Source organism: Pseudophryne corroboree, chromosome 5 (genome assembly GCF_028390025.1).
Source record: "Pseudophryne corroboree isolate aPseCor3 chromosome 5, aPseCor3.hap2, whole genome shotgun sequence".
Classification (NCBI taxonomy): Eukaryota; Metazoa; Chordata; class Amphibia; order Anura; family Myobatrachidae; genus Pseudophryne; species Pseudophryne corroboree.
Genome location: NC_086448.1, coordinates 289,224,103 through 289,246,712, shown reverse-complemented (window position 1 = coordinate 289,246,712; position 22,610 = coordinate 289,224,103). Strand labels below are relative to the sequence as shown.

Sequence of the window (22,610 nt, the reverse complement as noted above, 5' to 3'; positions counted from 1 at the left end):
GTCTCCTGACTTGACCATAGTCCTTGGAAGTTTCTTCCCTGTGTGACTGCCCCCCAGCCTCGAAGGCTGGCATCCGTGGTCACCAGGACCCAGTCCTGTATGCCGAATCTGCGGCCCTCTTGAAGATGAGCACTCTGCAGCCCCCACAGCAGAGACACCCTGGTCCTTGGAGACAGGGTTATCAGCCGATGCATCTGAAGATGCGATCCGGACCACTTGTCCAACAGGTCCCACTGAAAGGTTCTTGCATGGAACCTGCCAAATGAAATTGCTTCGTAGGAAGCTACCATCATTCCCAGGATCCGCGTGCAGTGATGCACCGACACCTGTTTTGGTTTTAGGAGGCCTCTGACTAGAGATGACAGCTCCTTGGCCTTCTCCTCCGGGAGAAACACTTTTTTCTGTTCTGTGTCCAGAACCATCCCCAGGAACAGTAGACGTGTCGTAGGGACCAGCTGTGACTTTGGAATATTTAGAATCCAGCCGTGCTGTTGTAGCACCTCCCGAGATAGTGCTACCCCGACCAACAACTGCTCCCTGGACCTCGCCTTTATCAGGAGATCGTCCAAGTACGGGATAATTAAAACTCCCTTCTTTCGAAGGAGTATCATAATTTCGGCCATTACCTTGGAAAGACCCTCGGAGCCGTGGATAGACCGAACGGCAACGTCTGGAATTGGTAATGACAATCCTGTACCACAAATCTGAGGTACTCCGGGTGAGGATGGTAAATGGGGACATGCAGGTAAGCATCCTTGATGTCCAGTGATACCATGTAATCCCCCTCGTCCAGGCTTGCAATAACCGCCCTGAGCGATTCCATCTTGAACTTGAATTTTTTTATATATGTGTTCAAGGATTTCAAATTTAAAATGGGTCTCACCGAACCGTCCGGTTTCGGTACCACAAACATTGTGGAATAGTAACCCCGTCCTTGTTGAAGTAGGGGCACCTTTACTATCACCTGCTGGGAATACAGCTTGTGAATTGCCTCTATCACTGTCTCCCTGCCTGAGGGAGTTGTTGGCAAGGCAGATTTGAGGAAACGGCGGGGGGGAGACGTCTCGAATTCCAGCTTGTACCCCTGAGATACTACTTGAAAGATCCAGGGATCCACCCATGAGCGAGCCCACTGATCGCTGAAATTTTTGAGACGGGCCCCCACCGTACCTGGCTCCGCCTGTGGAGCCCCAGCGTCATGCGGTAGAATTAGAGGAAGCGGGGGAGGACTTTTGCTCCTGGGAACTGGCTGTATGCTGCAGCTTTTTCCCTCTACCTCTGCCTCTGGGCAGAAAGGACGCGCCTTTAACCCGCTTGCCCTTATGGGGCCGAAAGGACTGTACCTGATAATACGGTGCTTTCTTTGGCTGTGAGGGAACATGGGGTAAAAATGCAGACTTCCCAGCAGTTGCTGTGGAAACTAGGTCCGAGAGACCATCCCCGAACAACTCCTCACCTTTATAAGGCAAAACTTCCATGTGCCTTTTTGAGTCTGCATCACCTGTCCACTGCCGAGTCCATAACCCTCTCCTGGCAGAAATGGACATTGCACTTATTTTAGATGCCAGCCGGCAAATATCCCTCTGTGCATCTCTGATGTATAAGACTGCGTCTTTAATATGCTCTACGGTTAGCAATATAGTGTCCCTGTCTAGGGTATCTATATTTTCCGACAGGGAATCTGACCACGCAGCTGCAGCACTGCACATCCATGCTGAAGCAATAGCTGGTCTCAGTATAATACCTGTGTGTGTGTGTATATACAGACTTCAGGATAGCCTCCTGCTTTCTATCAGCAGGTTCCTTTAGGGCGGCCGTATCCGGAGACGGTAGTGCCACCTTCTTTGACAAGCGTGTAAGCGCTTTATCCACCCTAGGGGATGTTTCCCAACGTGACCTATCCTCTGGCGGGAAAGGGTACGTAATTAGTAACCTTTAGAAATTACTAGTTTCTTATCGGGGGAAGCCCATGCTTCTTCACACACTTCATTTAACTCCTCAGATGGAGGAAAAACTACTAGTAGTTTTTTCTCTCCAAACATAATACCCTTTTTTGTGGTACCGGGGGTAACATCAGAAATGTGCAACACATTTTTCATTGCCTCAATCATGTAACGTGTGGCCCTATTGAAAGTTACATTAGTCTCATCGTCGTCGACACTGGAGTCAGTATCCGTGTCGACATCTGTGTCTGCCATCTGAGGTAGCGGGCGTTTTAGAGCCCCTGATGGCTTTTGAGACGCCTGGGCAGGCACAGGCTGAGAAGCCGGCTGTCCCATATTTGGTATGTCGTCAAACCTTTTATGTAAGGAGTCGACACTGTCACGTAGTTCCTTCCACATAACCATCCACTCAGGTGTCGGCCCCGCAGGGGGTGACATCACATTTATAGGCATCTGCTCCGCCTCCACATAAGCCTCCTCATCAAACATGTCGACACAGCCGTACCGACACACCGCATACACACAGGGAATGCTCTGACAGAGGACAGGACCCCACAAAGCCCTTTGGGGAGACAGAGAGAGAGTATGCCAGCACACACCAGAGCGCTATATAACACAGGGATCCCACTATAAATGAGTGTTTTTTCCCTTATAGCTGCTTATATTATATATACTGCGCCTAAATTTAGTGCCCCCCCTCTCTTTTTTACCCTTATGTAGCTTGACACTGCAGGGGAGAGCCAGGGAGCGTCCTTCCAGCGGAGCTGTGAGGGAAAAATGGCGCCAGTGTGCTGAGGGAGATAGCTCCGCCCCTTTTCCGGCGGACTTCTCTTGCTTTTTCTGGAATTCTGGCAGGGGTATTTTTACACCTATATAGCCTTCCTGACTATATATGGTGTAGATTTGCCAGCCAAGGTGTATTATATTGCCCTCAGGGCGCCCCCCCCCCAGCGCCCTGCACCCATCAGTGACCGGAGTGTGAGGTGTGCATGAGGAGCAATGGCGCACAGCTGCAGTGCTGTGCGCTACCTTGTTGAAGACAGAAGTCTACTGCCGCCGATTTTCCGGAACACTTCTTGCTTCTGGCTCTGTAAGGGGGCCGGCGGCGCGGCTCCGGGACCGAACGATCGAGGTCGGGTCCTGTGTTCGATCCCTCTGGAGCTAATGGTGTCCAGTAGCCTAAGAAGCCCAAGCTATCTCCAGTCAGGTAGGTTTGCTTCTTCTCCCCTTAGTCCCTCGCTGCAGTGAGTCTGTTGCCAGCAGATCTCACTGTAAAATAAAAAACCTAAAATATACTTTCTTTCTAGGAGCTCAGGAGAGCCCCTAGTGTGCATCCAGCTCAGCCGGGCACAAGATTCTAACTGAAGTCTGGAGGAGGGTCATAGTGGGAGGAGCCAGTGCACACCAGTTAGTCTAAATCTTTCTTTTAGTTGAGCCCAGTCTCCTGCGGAGCCACTATTCCCCATGGTCCTTACGGAGTCCCAGCATCCACTTAGGACGTCAGAGAAATGTATGTAACGCTCACATACACACCCCAATCGCTGTAGATCAGGGGTTCCCAATTCGGGTCCTCAAGGTACACTAACAGTCCAGGTTGTAAGGATATCAATTGTGGATCAAAGGTAACCTAATCAGTACATCAGATATTTTAATGTAACCATCTGTGCTCAAACATGGATACCACTGAAACCTGGACTGATAGAGAGCATTCAGAACAGAAGTTGAGAAATTGCTGTTTAGAGTTAACAATAAAAAATTAAAAGATCAACAGACAAACAATTTAATTCTTTTAAACCATATCAGATTACCCAGAATTCCTGGAAGCTCCTGTACTATATGATGGATGAGGAGGTCCAGGCATACTGACAGGTATTCGTTGACACTTTGCTGCTCCTTTCCTGGTGTGGTTTTTCTGCTGTCTCTTTCAATGTACATCACAAGTCTGAAAACAAGTAAATGCAAAAGATTAGCCCTTCTGACAACATAAAATAATATATCATTTTTCCAATGTCACCAAAGTCAAGCTGAAGAAAACTGAATAGAAATGACATATCAAGCTGCAACAGGATGATTTACCATTAGGTGAAACACAGTATAGTGCAGAACAACTCAGTATTCAAAATTTGAATGAATTAAATACGACACTCTCTCGTGTTTATTTACAACATACAATTATTACCATTACCTAGCGTATGATTTACACCACTGCCTATATCCATATACACATAACACAGTGGCTTCCTATAGTAAGTAATAGGCTTGGCTGTAGTATGAAATCTTCTATGTAAAATTATTTGCTTGACAAACAACCCTACTAGATATTGGTTCATCAGTGTGTTATATAAAATGTCACCAGTCCTCATTAACATTAAAGCACTGTTAGCTAAACATTGTATTTCTGGAAGATAGGCACTTGGGCTTTCTGTCTTTTCACTTTGAATCAAAAGTTATAACAGTCGGAAGACAGATTATAAATTTATGTCAGATAATTAAATGCTTGATGCAGCATATTCCCAATTTGCTGAGAGATTCCACCCTCCCCCCCCCAAAAAAAACGCTAAGTAACTGAAATCAAGGTATCATTCCTGTTATTAGAAAATGTGTAATTTGCACAACAACAACAAAAAAAAGACCAAAACCATCAGTTACATTTATCATTGATTCATATACAGTATGTTGTAAGAGGTAAATTACTGTTATCGGGTATGATACCAGCCACTGGCGATCGGGATGCCGGCGTTCATGTGACTGATAGCGGCATCCTTATGGAGGAGATTTTGACAGGGGTGATGTAAGTATACTTAACTTTACCACCAACCCCCCTAACCTTCCCTTCCTGCAGCCTAACTCCTCCGCACCCCCCCCCCCCCCCCCCGCCTGGTCCTCCCCGGTGGTGCCTAACCTACCCATACCACAGCCTAAACCTAGCCCTCCCTCTCATGCAAGCTTAACCCTAACCCCGGAGGTGCCTAACCCTAACTCTCCCTTCCTCGCAGCCTAACCCTCACAGGTGGTGCATAAACCTACCAACCCAATACTCCCCAATCCCCCGCAGACTAAATCTAACAGTCCCTGGCATGCTTACATTCATGATGCCGCCGGGCAAGGTTCCTGAGTCGGCATTACGACTCATGTCAGAGTTTCAGTGCCGTATTTTGGCCACACGTCAGGATTCCAGCTCCAGGATTTCAGCTCCTGGCATCCCAACCACTGGCATGCTGACTGTATCCCCTGTTATCCATAATGTGTTTTGATGACAACTTGCACAGAAGCTTAGTTTTCAATAAACATTAGTAAGCTGTCTAGGTACATATGTAATCTCTCTCATTTTTATGCCTCAGTATCTTCTGCCAACGTGTCCTCTGTGAAACAATAACCTACAGTATAGCAGGGATGCCATAATCTACAGACCTAAACTGGGGTAGGAGCAGTGGGTGTGTGAACTGGCACATTGCGGAATTTGCAATGTATAAGCAAGGATTCAGAGAGAGGGAGTGGATAGGGAGGTTCCAGCAGCTCTCACACTGCCGAGTGATTCCCATGGGAGTTGAGACTCAGCACAAGGGTCAAGGCCCATACACACTTGCTGATAAAATGAGTGGCGCTTTATTGCAAGTGTGTATGCCGTCGGCAACGATCGTAGCTGTCGGCAGTGCATGTGAGCTCGTGGGTGCGGCTGCGTGACATCACAGAACTATATAAGCACCCATATCGCTCAGTGTGTAAGGACGGACGCCAACCACCCGGCACAGGAGGGGAAACATTAGACGATGTAGCTCAAAGAGCGACGTCGTCTAGTGTGTATGGACCTTCAGCTGAGCAGGATACCTGGCAATCTGACTAGCACGATGTGACAGCGTGATGTGTGCTGAGCGAGGGGGGGGGGCGCACATTTCACCCAGCAGTGAAATTAACGCACTAACTAGATCTGGCATGCATGCATGCCAAATCTAGAGTCAGCGATAGCAACGGGCGAGGCCGCGCATCGCTATCACTATGGACATACACACGGAGAGATCCGTGCTTAACTTCTAAGCAATCTAGTCAAATTGCTTAGAATTTAAGCACGGATCTCTCCGTGTGTACCCCCCTTATCTCTACACTTACTGCATTGTGTATGTACAGTATGTGTAGTACACCTCCACGCTGACACATTCCTTTATCCTGGCTAGGTTTCTGCTGTTGGCAATTAGTGCAAACTCATTCCAAGCTGTGAACACGTATTCTTACAGGTGGAGGTTGATGGAGTGCAGCACAAATAAAACACACCCAAATATAAGGTTTTGCGCTGACCTGCTGACGATATTAATAATTCTCAATTTTCATATGTGGCAAATTCCACCTTTCCAAATGCCCTGCTGCTGCCTCCAAAGGGAGGTATTTGCACAAACCTCCTCAAAAAAAAACAAGACAATATAAAAAAAACCAGATGATTTATAATTAAAAAGTTTTTATTTTTCTAATAAACTAAACCATAAAAATACATGATGTACATCATGTATTTTTATGGTTTAGTTTATTAGAAAAATAAAAACTTTTTAATTATAAATCATACTGCTTACTGTAAGATTGATAATTAATCCACATTTCTAGAATCCCCAGGCGCGCCACCATCTGGTTTTTTTATATTGTCTTGCAGCACAAATAAGGTGGGTGCTAGGCTCTCTCTACTCCAAACATACTGTATGTTGTCTCTATTTACACAACTCCTCCAGCTCATTACTTGGTTACAAAACTATAATATCTATATAGTAGCTCTCCCTCTCTTTATAATAAAAGACTAACACTGATCCTCACCTCTATGGGGGGAGAATCATTTTGATGGGTTGGTAACTAGAACAGATAGATAGATAGATAGATAGATAGATAGATAGATAGATAGATAGATAGATAGATAGATAAAACACATTTATAGGGAATGACAAACAAAAGTTCTGCTGGCCAGGGCTCCTTATGTAAGGCGATTGAGATTTCCTTTCTTTCAGTGATACTATGAAGCCACAGTTCTGAGTCAGCTGCTGGCCTGGCATGCACCTTGACTTACCAAATAGTGGGTGGACTTGGAGAATGGCTTAGTGTGACCCCATGGAATATGTTACATGGCTGAAAAGCTAAATTCAACTCTCTCTTTCCCCCTTATTCTGATTACATGGGAAAGGATCAATAAAAATCTCCACTGTGCCAACCCATCCCTCCCTACTCTCCTATGTAGTGCCAACCGCTACATCCATCTGGACAAAATCCAGACTTTGCAACTGTCTCATAAGCCACTGGCCTGACCCAAATCAACCAGGAAAATTTGCCATAATTTAATTTCAGGGAACCAGAGACATCATTCTCTTCACCACATCAAATTTTAACAGAATCTGTGCATGTGCCACTTTGTTCATTTGCACATAAAATTAGCAAGGCCAGTGCACTTACCCAGATTGAGCAGATATGTACTTATTCCCCCAATGAAGGAAGAGCCACCTATCTTTTGTACCATACATTCCTGGTCGCAGAATCTCCAGTGATGGCTAAGCACAAAGTTGCTTAGGAATCAGATATTTGCTTCCCATTAGCCGAGGATGCATCAAATGCTATTTGCACCAGAATAGTGAAATACTTCATTAGCATTGTGGCAAGGGACATTTTTTTTATAATTATACTGCCAGTAATATTTGGTACTGCAACAAGTCCATAATTTATTCTCAATTTTCTAACCAGTGCAGGCAGTGTGGCTGGCCACCTGAGTGACTTTATGGTTGCCTTATGTAGTGTCCTTTAGTCTCAATGTTACTGTACTCATAACCAGTGTCACTTAGCTAACCATTCAACCCATATCTTCCCAATTCTCTGCACGCCAGTAACCCACATTGATATACATTTTAACAAACTAATTAAGCACATATGCTGTGCTGCCAAACTTCAGATGCATGCCTGAAATAGAAGTAACCTCCCCTCACTGTGCATGCCGAGATATAGTAACATAGTAACATAGTAGTAACATAGTATCTGAGGTTGAAAAAAGACAATTGTCCATCGAGTTCAACCTATTTGTGGTCTCCTATGCATGATGAATTGACTAAAATTTCTGACTGATGCTGCTGTCAGCCGTTGCCTTTTATCCCTATTTATAGTAACTATAATGCATGACTATGCACCATACCCCTGGATATCCTTATCCATTAGGAATTTATCTAACCCATTCTTAAAGGTGTTGACAGATTCCGCCATTACAACTCCCTCGGGCAGGGAATTCCAAACACGTATTGTCCTTACCGTGAAAAAGCCTTTACGCCGTATTGTGCAGAATCTCCTCTCCTCTAACCTGAGCGAGTGTCCACGAGTCCTCTGTGTTGATCTAACCAAAAACAGGTCCCGCGCAAGCTCTGTGTATTGTCCCCTTATATATTTGTAGATGTTGATCATATCCCCCTCTTAGTCTCCGCTTTTCCAATGTAAACATGCCGTGTCTTTCAAGCCTTTCCTTGTATTCCATCGTCTCCATGCCCTTAATTAGTTTGGTCGCCCTCCTCTGAACCTTTTCTAGCTCCATATTAAATATGCAATATATCACAAGTCTACAGTATAGCACATTTCTGGGCTCCACATGACAGAGACAAGTTTCCCTTGACCACAGCAGTTGATACCCCTTGGATTATTCCCTCCTACCTCTTCTTTCCAACCTTTACACTACTCTATACTTCCTGACTCCCCAACACCTTATTCTTCATGCTTCTTTTACTTCCTGTATTACTAGTGAATCCTAAATACTATGCTTACCGCAATTAGACTTGGCAGCATTATGTCATATGGCATAGTGCTCCTTGGTTACATTATGTACATTGGATGTACTGTTCTTTGGCTCCATTTTGGTAACTCTTGTAAATATTTTGCAACCACTGACCATTTTGTTCCTTGTATCGTGAAAAGCCGATAATAAACACAAATTTCCTGTAATGTTTATATGCCACTTTTCTTCAGTCGGCCATTGCCCTCCACACAACTGTGTCCTCTTTCTATGTCTCACACATCCCTTCAGCTCCAGTATCCTCAAGTGAGGAGTGGGGAAGGGGAGAGGGCTACATCAGCAAAGAGGATAAAAGGAGTAATAATGCTGGGGACATGTATAGGGTAAATTAAAATGGATATGGTGTGGTGTATGGGGAACACTGATATTTGGGCTTAATCTGGATTTGTGTGGGGGTTTATGCCACATTGTGAATACCAGGGTGTAAGAATAATTTAAATAAGAGCAGTATATACTAAAAGATAACTAATAGGTGAGGCACCTGTGATACACAAGACCTGCACATAGAATGTCATTTTCTGCAACTCCAATAAAAGCTTTGAATTTACAAATTGGCTTGTATCTGTAGAAAGTATATATACAGTATGTGTGTGCATACTGTGAATGGCACAAACATCATGGTTGTATGTAATGTGTTTTGATTCTGTTGATTAAAGTGGAGATCAACGATATCAATTTGTGGATATTTCTGTTAGCTATTTCTTCATGCATTCTTTACCACCCAGTGTTAATCATGACATTTTGTCTCTGTGCAGATACTCTTCTCCAAAGAATGGAGTCTGTCATCTGGGGTGTGTGAGACGCATGTGATACATGTCACAGGCTAACTGCTATACTGGAAAAGCAGAGATACATGCATTGTGTTATACATAATTATAATTGTGCACTGAAATTCAAAAAAGAAAACTTTATGATTTTATGAGACCACAATCTGGTCATTGACTGTGTTAGGACGGGTTCACACAGGGCCTAGGCACCACCCACCGATGGATGGTAAATATTCACACTTACCAATCAGCTGCACAACATGTCTGGCCATGTCACTGTCAGCTGTTCCAATGGCCAGCATAACAGGTCACCCGGTCAGTCGCCCGTAAACACAGGCAAACAAGCCGTTATATATGCAAAACGTATCACCATCTGCCATGCTACAGGGCTGACATGATATGTCTGAACAGACACATTGAATGTACTCACAAGCCGATGCACTTAACAATATTATGTCCGTGGGCTGTACAAACAATATAATGCATAGTATACACCCAGTGTGTCAGAGACCAAAATGTCAGGCCAACAAAGATAAACTGAGAAAATTCTCTACAATCAATGTCTGGCCAAAGGTATAAGATGCCATGACGTCATTGTTGACATTGTGAACTGTGATTTTGAGTTCAGTTCCTCTGTAAGTTCTTAAATTTGGTCTGCTTTCATTGAAACCTAAATAAATGATCTCTACTTTTCCGTTTCTAATATGCATCCCCCCTCTCCCTCAACAGCCAGGGATGCCTAGGGGAAGTAGGTGGTGGGTGGAGCAGGCACTAATTACCCGGGCCCCTCTTGCCTAGCATGCTGCTGTATGCCTGGCTGCAGTGTGGCCAGGGAGGCTGCTACCACCTTTATCACCATGCAGTGCTGCACAAATATTTTGTTTCTAAGTGGGCAAGATCAGTGCCCCAAAGTACCAGGGCAAAGAACAATAAAGTGACAATGAACTTGTAGGTACTGCACCTGATGGTTCAGATGTTATAATGTAACTGTCTGGATAAAAACAAAAAGTTGACAAGAATGTTGGTTGCTTGTTGCTCTCCATAAAAGTGGTAATAAATGTGGCAGTAGGGATGAGTATCTCACAAACTGGGAAAAGTGTGGTTCCACCAGTAAGCTGGAGTAGGATATACTGTATCTGAAATATATCTGTACCTGGAGTTTACCTTTAAAAGCAACCAGACATATATCTTATTATAGCACTTTCGTTGTGAAAGCCTTTTTACAGAAATGTAGACAGCTACTTTGCAAATTAGAAAGCAAAGCACACATCCTTTTATTTAGGATTCAATGAAGCACACGCTGCAAATTGCATTATTGTTTATTAAGTGGCTAAAAAATATATTTGAAAAACACCCTGACAACGGGATGATGCCAGTTTAGAGAGCAAAACAGTAATGAGACATTTATTAAAAAGCCAATTAAAACCAAACAGAATGCCTCTATGATGCAAATTATTATTTGAATATGATAAAAAAATTGTTTTTTTTTTAACAATCTTTTTGCCATCAAGCAAGATCAAGCTATGTGGAAGATGAAAAGTATCTACTGCATTGAGAAAAATATGCCGTTAGGAGCTGACCCAGGGCTGCCTACAGGTCAGCTGCAAGTGTGACCACATTCCGTGATAAATGCATATATTGTATGCATCTCTGCAGCTGCACAGTCCTTTTCTTTCCACTTGTGAAAGGAGTCGTCATCATCATGGATAGGGTATTTGTGCCAGCCCTATCCTTGCTGCATGAGAAGATGCATCTCTGCATATGATAACCTCTACATTGACCACAATTTTACCTATACACTTATGACATGCCCTCAGAACATTAGCCTAGAGTTGCAACCAATCATCCAATAGTGAACTCTGAAACCTCTGAATCATGAAAAAGATGCAAATGTTCGTCTCAGATGCAAAAAATTACAAAATGCAAGATACATCTTCAAGAGCGTACAACTCTGAATCAGGCCACTCATGTCCCAGGGAAGTCAAAGAGGCAGGGGCATGCAGGATACCATAACTAAAAAGCTGTCTCAGCTAAGACTTCCTGTCAGTACAGATTTGCTTTTATTTTCAAAAGGGGAATTTCTTGCATTATAAAAAGAGAACGGGAGGGAGAAGGGGGACGGAGGTTTCCTAGAAAATGATCGGAGAGAAAAAAAGAATTCAGATATTTATGTATGATCTGACGTCCCTTCAACATTTTTTTTCTTTTATTGATATTAAGAAAATAATACAATCATATTGATATATAATATACACAAAAAAAGAAAAGAGTAAATACAATTAACAGTACTGTAAATATTAGTAAAATTGCAAGACATAATGGTATGGCAATATGTACAAATATAAAATAGAAACAGCACTACTGGTTAATTATCGTTTACACATACAGCCTGTTAATGGAGCCTATTAATATAATAAAAGGCTAATGCTGCTACTCAACTCTAGGGGGGAGTGTTTGTCCATTTGGGTGCGCCCAGCCGCCGATGCTGACATTACTGTTATGTTGTTAGTCATTTTGACGGGCTGGTAACTATTATATGTTATTTAATATTTAAAGAGTATGGTCACTGATAAATGTCTCCATTACTATGTTCCACAGCTGCCAAAAAAAGCGGTGTTACCAACATTATACTGTTTACATAGCTGAAGGATAGGCACACAGAAGAAGAAAAAAAAAAGAAAGTTAAGCAGAAAAGTAAGAAAAGAAAATAATACATAAATAAAGCCACAGATTAGGGAGGCCAATCCAGGGCCATTTTTTCAATCCCGGGATTCGGGATTGAAAAACGCTCAACCCCGGGATTGCAGTGAAGAAGGGTGTAGGGAGCAGCGCTGGAGGGGTGGTCTTCAGTATGCCGGCGGTCGGGCTCCCGGCGACCAGCATACCGGCGCCGGGAGCCCGACAGCCGGCATACCGACACTTATTCTCCCTCGTGGGGGTCCACGACCCCCCTGGAGGGAGAATAAAATAGTGTGGCGCGCGTAGCGCGCCACCGTGTCCGTAGCGTGGCGAGCGCAGCGAGCAAGGGGCTCATTTGCGCTCACCACACTGTCGGTAAGCCGGCGGTCGGGCTCCCGGCGCCGGTATGCTGGTCGCCGGGAACCCGACCGCCGGCATATTGTAGTGAACCCGCGCTGGAGGGTGGGTGTAAGGGAGGCTGTAGAGAGCAGTGCTGGAGGGTGGGTGTAGGGAGCCGCGCAGGAGGGTGGGTGTAGGGAGCAGCGCTGGAGGGTGGGTGTAGGGAGCAGCACTGGAGGGTGGGTGTAGGGAGCGATGCTGGAGGGTGGGTGTAGGAAGCAGCGCTGATGGGTGGGTGGGTGTGGAAGCGGCGCAGGAGGGAGGCTGTAGGGAGCAGTGAGGGAGGGTGGGTGTAAGTACTTACTTTTAGGTGGGCAGCCATGGACACACACTGAACGTGCCGGTGGCCTTTCAAATTGTAGCGCTGGTCGCCAGCCAGCTAGAACGGGCAGTCTGGCAGCCAATCAGGAGTTGCTGCTGCGGCCGCTTCCTGATTGGCTGCCGGTCCACCCAGCTCTGACTGGCTGGCAGCCGGCGCTACATCTGAAATGCCGCCTGCGCAGTCTGTGTGTTCATGGCAGCCGACCTAAACTTTAAACACCCAGGCAGCGCTGTGCTAAAGTGTGCTAATAATGTGAATCCCGGGATTGGAGGCTCCAACCCCGGGATTCAAATCCCGGTATTTTTGGGCCAGAATCCTGGGATCCCGCCGATCCCGATCCCGGGATTGGCCTCCCTACCACAGAAGGACAAGAGACGGAAGAATGGGTGTGGATCATAGGGTCAACAGTAACTAGGTAGACAGTCATTAGGTCGACCACAATTGGTCGACAGTGACTAGGTCGACACAAGAAATAGGCAGACACTGTGATTTGGTCGACATAGAAAAGGCTGACATGGAAAAAAGGGACGACATGAGTTTTTTTATATGTTTATGGTGTTGTCTCCTTCGTAAAGTGATCGGGAACCCCAATTAGTGCACCGCTTAGCTCGCCATTCTTTGGGAGAGATGCCTCGCTCCACTACCGTTGCGCTCGACACAGGTTACTATCCCCATTCGTAGTCCACGTGGATAGTAAAGTATGAAAAAGTTCAAAAAATTGTGTCGACCTAGTAACCATGTCGACTTAATGACCATTTCGACCTAAAGACTGGATACCAGGAAGAATAGAGATAGAAACAGGAAGGGATCGATGAAAGCATGTGCGCCCATGGGGGGAATTCAAATGTTTGAAAAGTCAGTTGGGAGTCTGTTTTTTCCTATCTAATAGACAGGAAAAAACAGACACCCACCCGACTTTTCAAACATTTGAATTCCCCCCCATGTATCAATATATACAGTAAGAATTAAAAAAGTTAAATAAAAATTGCATAAAACAAGAAACAGTTGTTGCATTGCACTTGTCCTTTAACAACGAGGCCAAGAGGTTTTTTCTAAACTTTTCAAAATAAGCTCTGCCTGAGGGTGTACTGGGTAAATATTCTAAGTACAGTATCCATTTTATATAAAATCGACCAACCCCTCCCTCAATATCAAGAAGTGCTCTATGCCGTTCATAATACAATATTAAAAGTAGGTCAGTTTTCACAATACAGTAGCTATCGATGGTGGATTTGGCAACAGTCACTTTTGTAGGATAGCTGTCCTGGCTTGTGTGATCCATTCCGTTGGAATGGAATGCATGCCTTAGGTAGAGCACTTGGATCCAATATGTGAAATGCCATCTCATAGTCGGCATGTATTTAACGTTAGTAAATCGTTATAATATATATATTTTGTAATGGATAAGCTAGTTTCAGAAAAAGTATGCTTTTAAATACCACAATTCGACCAAAAAGAGATACAGTAGGGGCATAGATTTCCTTTGTCTTGACAAATTAGCAATGTTATCTATAACTGGGATCCAGTCGGGATCCCGGGAGGATTTTGACCGCCGACATCCCCAGCGCCAGCATTTCGAACTGAACCCCTATAACTGGAGGAAAATTTGTGACAATAGGTTTTTTAATCAATAATCTCCTATAATGCATACTGAGTGCACAGCATCAACAGTGAAATTGTGGCCTGTCAGTAAAGCTTTTAATACTGCATATTATTGTATAATCTTATCGTTTAAGAAAACACTTTTAGCTTTTTTCTGTACAAATAGCAGTTTCAGAATCACTAGCTGTATGTCCTAGAACTATTACCTCTTTCCGTCTCTTATGCTATACAGTACATGGAAGAAAGTTTTCAGAATGTGTCAGTATTATAGATATCTGAAATTCAGTAGGAAAATGAAACAAAACTTTAATTTTGATGCACATTCTATCCCTCATAACAAAGAAACTTTAAGTCAACAATAACAAAAAAAGTATTTCTTCCTTTTGCCTAAATAAAATCATTATCACAGGGATAGCAACTTGCTGTAATAAATAACCATTTCAATGCCTGTGATAATCTCGTATATGGCATATGGTCTAAAAGTTAGAACAGTCGACCACAGCAGGGTACTATTTATAGCATGAAGAGGTGCTATTGAGTTCTAGTAGTCAAATCGCTCAATGATGATACCCTTTAAAACATTTTACAAAGTAGGTCTGACAGCCCTTTCTATATGTCCTGTCAATCACCTACTTCCTTAACTCAGTATCTGACATCACCGCCACCACAAACTCAGGACTGAAATCTCTGGGGTAGGCATTCTTGTATTTAACTAACATTTTTAAAGTAAGTATGCGATTAAAAAATATCAACACTATCAACTAGTTAGCACTATACCAAAACAGACATGACTGCACCTGATATGTTTATCTATTATTGATTAATTTACATTCCAGTAAGCCTCCCACCTCCAACAGTACCTCAGTCTATGTTTAGCAAAGCCGTATGGAGGAATAACACAAGGAAACAACCTTGCACAAACGGAAACTGAAAAACAGAACCAACCAATGGGGGTAATTCAGATCTGATCGCAGCAGCAAATTTGTTAGCTAATGGGCAAAAACCATGTGCAGTGCAGGGCGGGCAGATGTAACATGTGGAGAGAGAGTTAGATTTGTGTGGGTTATTTTGTTTCTGTGCAGGGTAAATACTGGCTGCTTTATTTTTACCCTGCAATTTAGATTTCAGTTTGAACACACCCCACCCAAATCTAACTCTCTCTGCACGTTACATCTGCCCCACCTGCAGTGCACATGGTTTTGCCCATTAGCTAACAAATTTGCTGCTGCGATCAGATCTGAATTAGGCCCAATGTCACTATAAATATATCTATTTAATAATTCTAGCTTCTGTCTGAAAGGGGTATAATAAAACAAGACAAAAAGGTAAGAGGGCCATGCTTGCAAGCTCTGAATCTTTTGGGACATGGGCATTGATACACAAGGGTAAGTGCTACCCATTGCATATTGGGTCTTGCTAGATTGCAGAGGTTCTTGGTGGGCTGTATGAGCCAGCAACACACTAATGTTGGGCTAGGATCAGCAGGATGTGAAAGTGAAGAAAGATAAAACCTGTAAAGTAATTTGTGGACTGTGTGAAACGTAATTGGGTAGGATAGCTTATGGAGGTTATGTGGGTGGTTCTGGAATTGTATAAGCTTGTCTGAAGAGGAGAGTTTTCAAGAAATACTTGAAGGTTTGGATATCAAAGTCTTATTGTGCGTGGGAGTAAATTCCACACAGTGGGTGTAGCCCAAAAAAAAACAGTCCTGTAGCCATTAATGGGAGCAGGTAAAGCGTGTGGATGAGATATACAGAATTTGTGCAGAGAAAGATCGATCTGGAAGATATTTTAAGATAAGCAAAGAGACATTGGTCTAGTTCGGTTAAAAGTCTTATGTGTAAGTATTAGTATTTTAAACTGAAAAATACAGGAAACCAATCAAGGGGTTGATAGGGCATTCAAAATACAGTAGACTGCAGAAGTGAAAGTCGTTTTTTGGGGAGACTATTGCAATATTCAATGTGGGAGATAATGAGTTCATGAATTAGAGTTTTTGCAGTGTCTTGGTAACATACGAGCATATTCTGGATATGTTTTTAGATGTACTGTATGTATTAAAATGTGTACGTAGATTGAATGTGGGGAACAAATGACATTTCCGAGTCAATCATTACACCTAGGCAGTGAGCTTGAGGGGTAGGGTTGCTTGTCGTGTTACCAACAGTGATCGAAGATATTTATCTGTATGTCTACTCCTAAATACACTAAAATAGCTTTTCTATGGCACAGTATATGAACATCTGAATCAATTCTTTAAGTCAGAGAGCAGGAGCTGGTTCATTCGAGCTGGCTGGTTTAAGCATACAGGGCAAACATATAATTTTGGCCATGAGCAACAAGCCCATCGCTAACAAGTTATTTTAGATATAGAACATTGTCTGACATATCAATGGGCCAGGGCATCTGGAGGGGGCATGGCCCCTCAGGAGTCTAGGGAGTTTAGTAATTTTTGCCTGTTCCAACGGACACCCACAAACCATATGATATGGGATACAGTGAATAAAGAAACTAGAAAGAAGAAAAGGATATTTAAAATTATATTTTAAGTGATGAACAAGGGTTGTCACTTTGCATTCATTTAAAGCTTGTTTGAAAATTGTGTTTTTCTTTTTTTTTCTTTTTTTAAATCTTATGTTAAAATAAGCAGAGGTCTTAGGGACAAACCAATTATACTAGGACTACTTGAGTGGTACACAATCCACTCTATTGGTCCATACATTTTTTTTATTTTTGGAGTACTCCAGTTCTCATATCCCAGAAATTTGTCAAGAGAAAATTTGCAACATTGAGTTGTTGGCATGTACAGTACAAGGTGAGTAGATTGCTTCTGCAGCCTCGTCCTCACTGATGCAGCAGCCCTGCGCTGACTGCTCATAACCATAATTATCAGTGTTTTTTTATGGGACACTGTACACAGACGGATTCAGTATGATATCCCAGCAGTCAGGAGACCGACACCGGGATCCAGAAAGCCAGAATATCGACAGCGAGCACAGAGTGTCCCCCTGCGGGCTCGCTGCGCTCACCACACTTTGGGACCGATGGCGACCTCAGGTGATGGCACGGACAAGTGGGGTTCCCGGTTGGCACCGGTATTTCACCGGGTGTTGTGATTCCGGCATCGGTATCCTGACCGCCAGGATTCCGGCAGCCGGCAACATGATTGCCTCCCATACAGACAACAAAACAAAATAAACAATATAGCCTGGTAGCGTACTAATTATATCAAACAAATAGGTATAGAAGTAGAATATATATTTACAAGATAGTCTACAGATAGTGTATGTACAAAGAAATAAAAGAAAAAAATTGCATTTTCACACTGGTCAGAGGGGGAAACTAAAACTCATTGCTTTACTTCTAATGGTTATTTTGTACCTTCCAGTTGTTCTTCTGTGGAAAAGTTCATCTGTAGATGCCCATGGAGCAATGTAATACAGGTTGAGTATCCCATATCCAAATATCCGAAATACGGAATATTCCGAAATACAGACTTTTTTGAGGGAGAGTGAGATAGTGAAACTTTTGTTTTTTGATGGCTCAATGTACACAAACCTTGTTTAATACACAAAGTTATTACAAATATTGTATTAAATGACCTTCAGGCTGTGTGTATAAGAAACATAAATGAATTGTGTGAATGTACACAAACTTTGTTTAATGCACAAAGTTATAAAAAATATTGGCTAAAATGACATTCAGGCTGTGTGTATAAGGTGTATATGAAACATAAATGCATTCTGAGCTTAGACTTGGGTCCAATCACCATGATATCTCATTATGGTATGCAATTATTCCAAAATACGGAAAAATCCGATATCCAAAATACCTCTGGTCCCAAGCATTTTGGATAAGGGATACTCAACCTGTATAGATATTCAATAATGCATTTTAATAAAGACAGTACAAAAGTCCTTTCATGATTAATTTAAGACATGAATAAACTATACAGAGATGTAGGAGAAAATGCAGCCAGCTTGGTCTTTGCAGTTCAACTTTTATATACTTTAAGTTTGCAAATATACTGTAGATGAATCCTCTTTGGAAATATAGCGTAGTGACCTTCCTTATTGTTAGCGTTAAAAAATGTGTTAGCCTTTTCCACAGTTAGTCTTACGTTTGAGGATTTCTACCACACATTCATAAATATTGTAAACACAATGAATCATATAAACATATGACTCTTAGAACACCGTTAACAGTTATGTACAAAGAAATATTTATTTCTTGTAGGTTCGCTAAAGACAATACTCAGTATAACCTGTGAAATTACAGTAAAATTGTGAAAAGGCACTAATGTTAGTAAAGCAATAAAAAGTACAAAACCAAACATCTACCATTAACAAGCATACAGTATAACATTATGTAAGAAAAGAAAATCAATCAAGTTACAGTACATATTCATTGTCCTTTATCCCATTCTGTATACATCAGAGCTAATTTCCGCCAGCGTAGGCTTGCAGTGCTAATAAAGGCACAGTAGGCTTTTGTTCTGCAACACTTAGGCCCAGATTTATCAAGCCTTGGGGAGTGATAAATTGCACGGTAATAGAAAGTACCAGCCAATCAGCTCCTAACTGCCATGTCACAAGGCCTTATTTTCAAGGAAACTCCAAAAATATAAAAACTTGGGAGGGAATGACAAGAGGTATAAGGATAAAAGGTATAAATATAAAGAGGTATAATTCATAAAGACTGTAATTAGTATCATAGATTTGTAAGATATCACAGCGCTCTGGAGTATTGCACAGTAGGGAAAGCAGGACATATATAACATTTACTTTTTTTTTTAAATAACTATCAACTGTTAAAGCATAATGTGGAAATTGAAGGCCAGGTGTATACACCTGGGTGCTAGATATATTCTACGGAAAACTTAATAGGTTGCCACCATTAGGTTGACATTCAAATTTCCCTTGGAAGATTTCATTAAAATTCAAACTTCATGGAAGGTAGTGATTTGTGGCTGCCATCTTCTCCTTTTTTGGCTGACAGGGCAGTATTTGACCTATAGGAACTAAGACTGTGTCAATTCTAATGAACCTTTAACAATGTTATATATTAGGTAGAAGTTCTAGGCCATGTAAGTAAAGCGGGGTGAAAATCAGACAAGCTCCAAATCTGAAATTTTTCTTGTAGCTGGAGAAATGTAAGCTTCAGATCACTGAAATTTAGAATCTAGGGATCTCACAACTTTAACATATTAAATATAAAGTACCAAGCAAGGATGACAGTGATAATCCCTCATTTTTTTCCTAGAAACGCCATATCAATTAATGCCAGGGAATCATAATATCGCTTTTGACCAGAAATATACATTTCTTAAAGTTACAAACAGAAAAAATCCCAAACAAACAAAAAATAACAATAATCAATAATGTGGTCGCTTGCATAAATATATCCTGTCAAGACTGCTGAATGCCTTTTCAAAATCTTAGGTTTATAAGTCAGTTATAAATCTCTTTTCTTTGAATCCATAAAATTTTAATAACTGTCTCACATAATTTGAGGTAATTCGGTATGGAATAAAACCCACTTGATCTGGGAAGATTAAGATGGGAAGAAAGAATTTACTCTTGCTGCAAACATGTTCAATTTAAAGTAGCAATTGCATTAAAAAAAGATTTTGTTTTTCTTCAACAAAAATCACAGTTGACTATAAAAACAGCAGTCATTTTATTTTTTTCCTTGATTTGTTTTTTTTAGAATTCTATTAATCATTTATTAATCTCCAGAACCAAGCCCCTTTAAAGCTTACTGTACATCACTAAAGAAACCAATTGTAAAGAATGAGTGTACCAAAGGTATATATACACACCAGGTAGACCATACATTTAGACACTTCCTAATAAGATACATTCATTACAAAAATTACAAATCAGTTCGCAATCCCAAACTGTCAAGGCAGAAACCTTGGGCAATCTACAACTTCAGAGGAAGTTCATTATATGTTCTAATAAGGGTGAATTGGAAATGGAAATTGATATCAACAATCTCTACTCATATAATTAAACATTCATTTGGACCCCTAATAAACTAATAATTCATAAGAAACTTACGAATGTATATATAATGGTTGCACTCATACTGTAGTGTAGTGACCTTCCTAATCAGCTGATTGGACAGTCAGCTTCCGTCAGTGTGGCCATTTTTAAACACTGCAGATCAATAGCAAATTTATAAATCACACTCCAATCTGCTGAATAACAAATCTGGCAGTTTTGAGGTCAAACCTGACAGTGGGTGATTGGCAACAGATATTAAACTGGCAGCAAACTTCAAATATTTTGATGTATGTCCCCCGAAATCCACATCTTTTGTTAGAATGGCTTCTTGCAAAATTGCTTCAGGAATGGCATAAACGTGCATTTTTCTGGATGTTACAATCCAGAGGATTTATAAGGGCACTGTGCATCCATGTAAAGGCTATCTGGGGGAGTTGGGTATGGGTTACCGGCGGCCGGGGGCCATGCCGTGTGATAAAGGTGAACAATGGAGTCAAAATACTGTAGTGCCTCTACATTTTTTTATGTTTTCGAGAAGAGCACTTTCAACTCTTTAGCTCAGCATCCTTCAATTCTTTAGCCACACTTATGAAGAGAATTCTTATGGAAAGGACATAAAGTCCAAAAGACACTGCACAGGCATAGAAAAACCAATTAAGGAATATTAATGAAACCAACCATTCAGAAAAGGAATTTATTATCAGGACCAAAAGGGGTCCTTTTAAAATAGATGGAGGTTGGAGGTGCGCCACTAAGCTAGGTAGCAGTACTTTTTTTCTAGAGGTTATTAGTGTTAGCCACTAGTGGGCCTATCACTAAAAAGGGGCTTAGTGTGTGGCGCACTCTTTTGAAATAATTGTTCTATATATAAAACATATTAACTTTTATTTATATAATTAAAAATAATCACCATAAACAGGCATAATGTTTAATCTGATAGCCTGAAAGTGCAAGAATTAATAAAGAAAGAATTGCCTATAAGACTAGAACCTCAAAAATGGTATCAACGTCCAGTAATTTTGTTACTGGGCCAAAAATTGGTATTTACATACATTGATTGTTATGCTAGGCAAGACAAGTATAATTAATTAAATAAGCCTAAGTGAAATATTATTAGAATTAATCAGTGCAATTTAGCTACTGATAAGCTCCCTTAAATAATATGTTCTATAATATTATAGTCCAAATAGTCTTCTAAAAGAGGAGTTCATATATTTATAGAGATCATCTATATGTGCCTTACCAAGTAATTCCCGTGTTAATTCCAGGAAGTAAAAGGAAAAAAGAGAAAGGAGCCCAATAGATAAATTCAAAGTTTTGTAACATTAAGTCACCCTTTGCACCAGTCTACTGTTCAAGACTGCTGTAATAGTGTTTATGCAGTTTGATACAATTTGCATCCACCATTCTGCAACAATGTGTGGCTGACAAGACAGTGCATATAGGAGACCAGATATTAGATGAACTGTCTCAAATATTCATGTCCGAAAAGCACCTATCTGTGTCACCTCATGCCTAAGGTGCATAAAGACCTTAGTAACCCCCCAGGAAGACCAATAGTGTCTGGCATAGGAGGTGTATCAGAGAAGGCCAGTATCTTCATTGATACTCACTTGCGGAAACATGTAACTGCTCTGCCCTCCTACACACGTAACACGGGTGATGTAATTGCGAAATTACATGATGTAAAATTAGAGGATAACTATCTTTTGGTTGGTCTTGACGTGGAGTCACTCTATAGCAGTATTGACCACGCAAAAGGCCTCGCTGCAGTGGAATACTTTCTTCAAATGGAGGGATCTAGTGACTTCAATTCCTTCCTGTTGCAATTACTGCACTTTGTTCTTCACAAGAACATCTTTACATTTGCCGACGCTTTTTTCACCCAGATACGTGGAACAGCCATGGGCGCAGCGTGCGCACCCACTTATGCCAACCTATATCTGGGCTGGTGGGAGAAGGAGGTTGTGTTCAATGAGATTAATGAACCTTTTACCAGCAAAATAATAACTTGGATGCGTTATATAGACGACATTTTCATTATCTGGGAGGGTGACGATAAGACACTGAAAGAATTCATTCAGCGGTTGAATA

General features: G+C 41.8%; 1 protein-coding gene across 4 annotated transcripts in view; it reads right to left on the bottom strand.

Annotated features, from left to right (window-relative positions):
- The window catches only part of ULK4 (unc-51 like kinase 4), a 1,561,547-nt gene that overhangs the window by 857,330 nt on the left and 681,607 nt on the right, over positions 1-22,610 (bottom strand). For all 4 annotated transcript variants that reach the window (XM_063922404.1, XM_063922401.1, XM_063922403.1 and 1 more), the window contains one exon: positions 3,752-3,885. In XM_063922404.1, the coding sequence (XP_063778474.1) occupies positions 3,752-3,885 (134 nt within the window). The remainder of the gene's footprint in view (positions 1-3,751; positions 3,886-22,610) is intronic.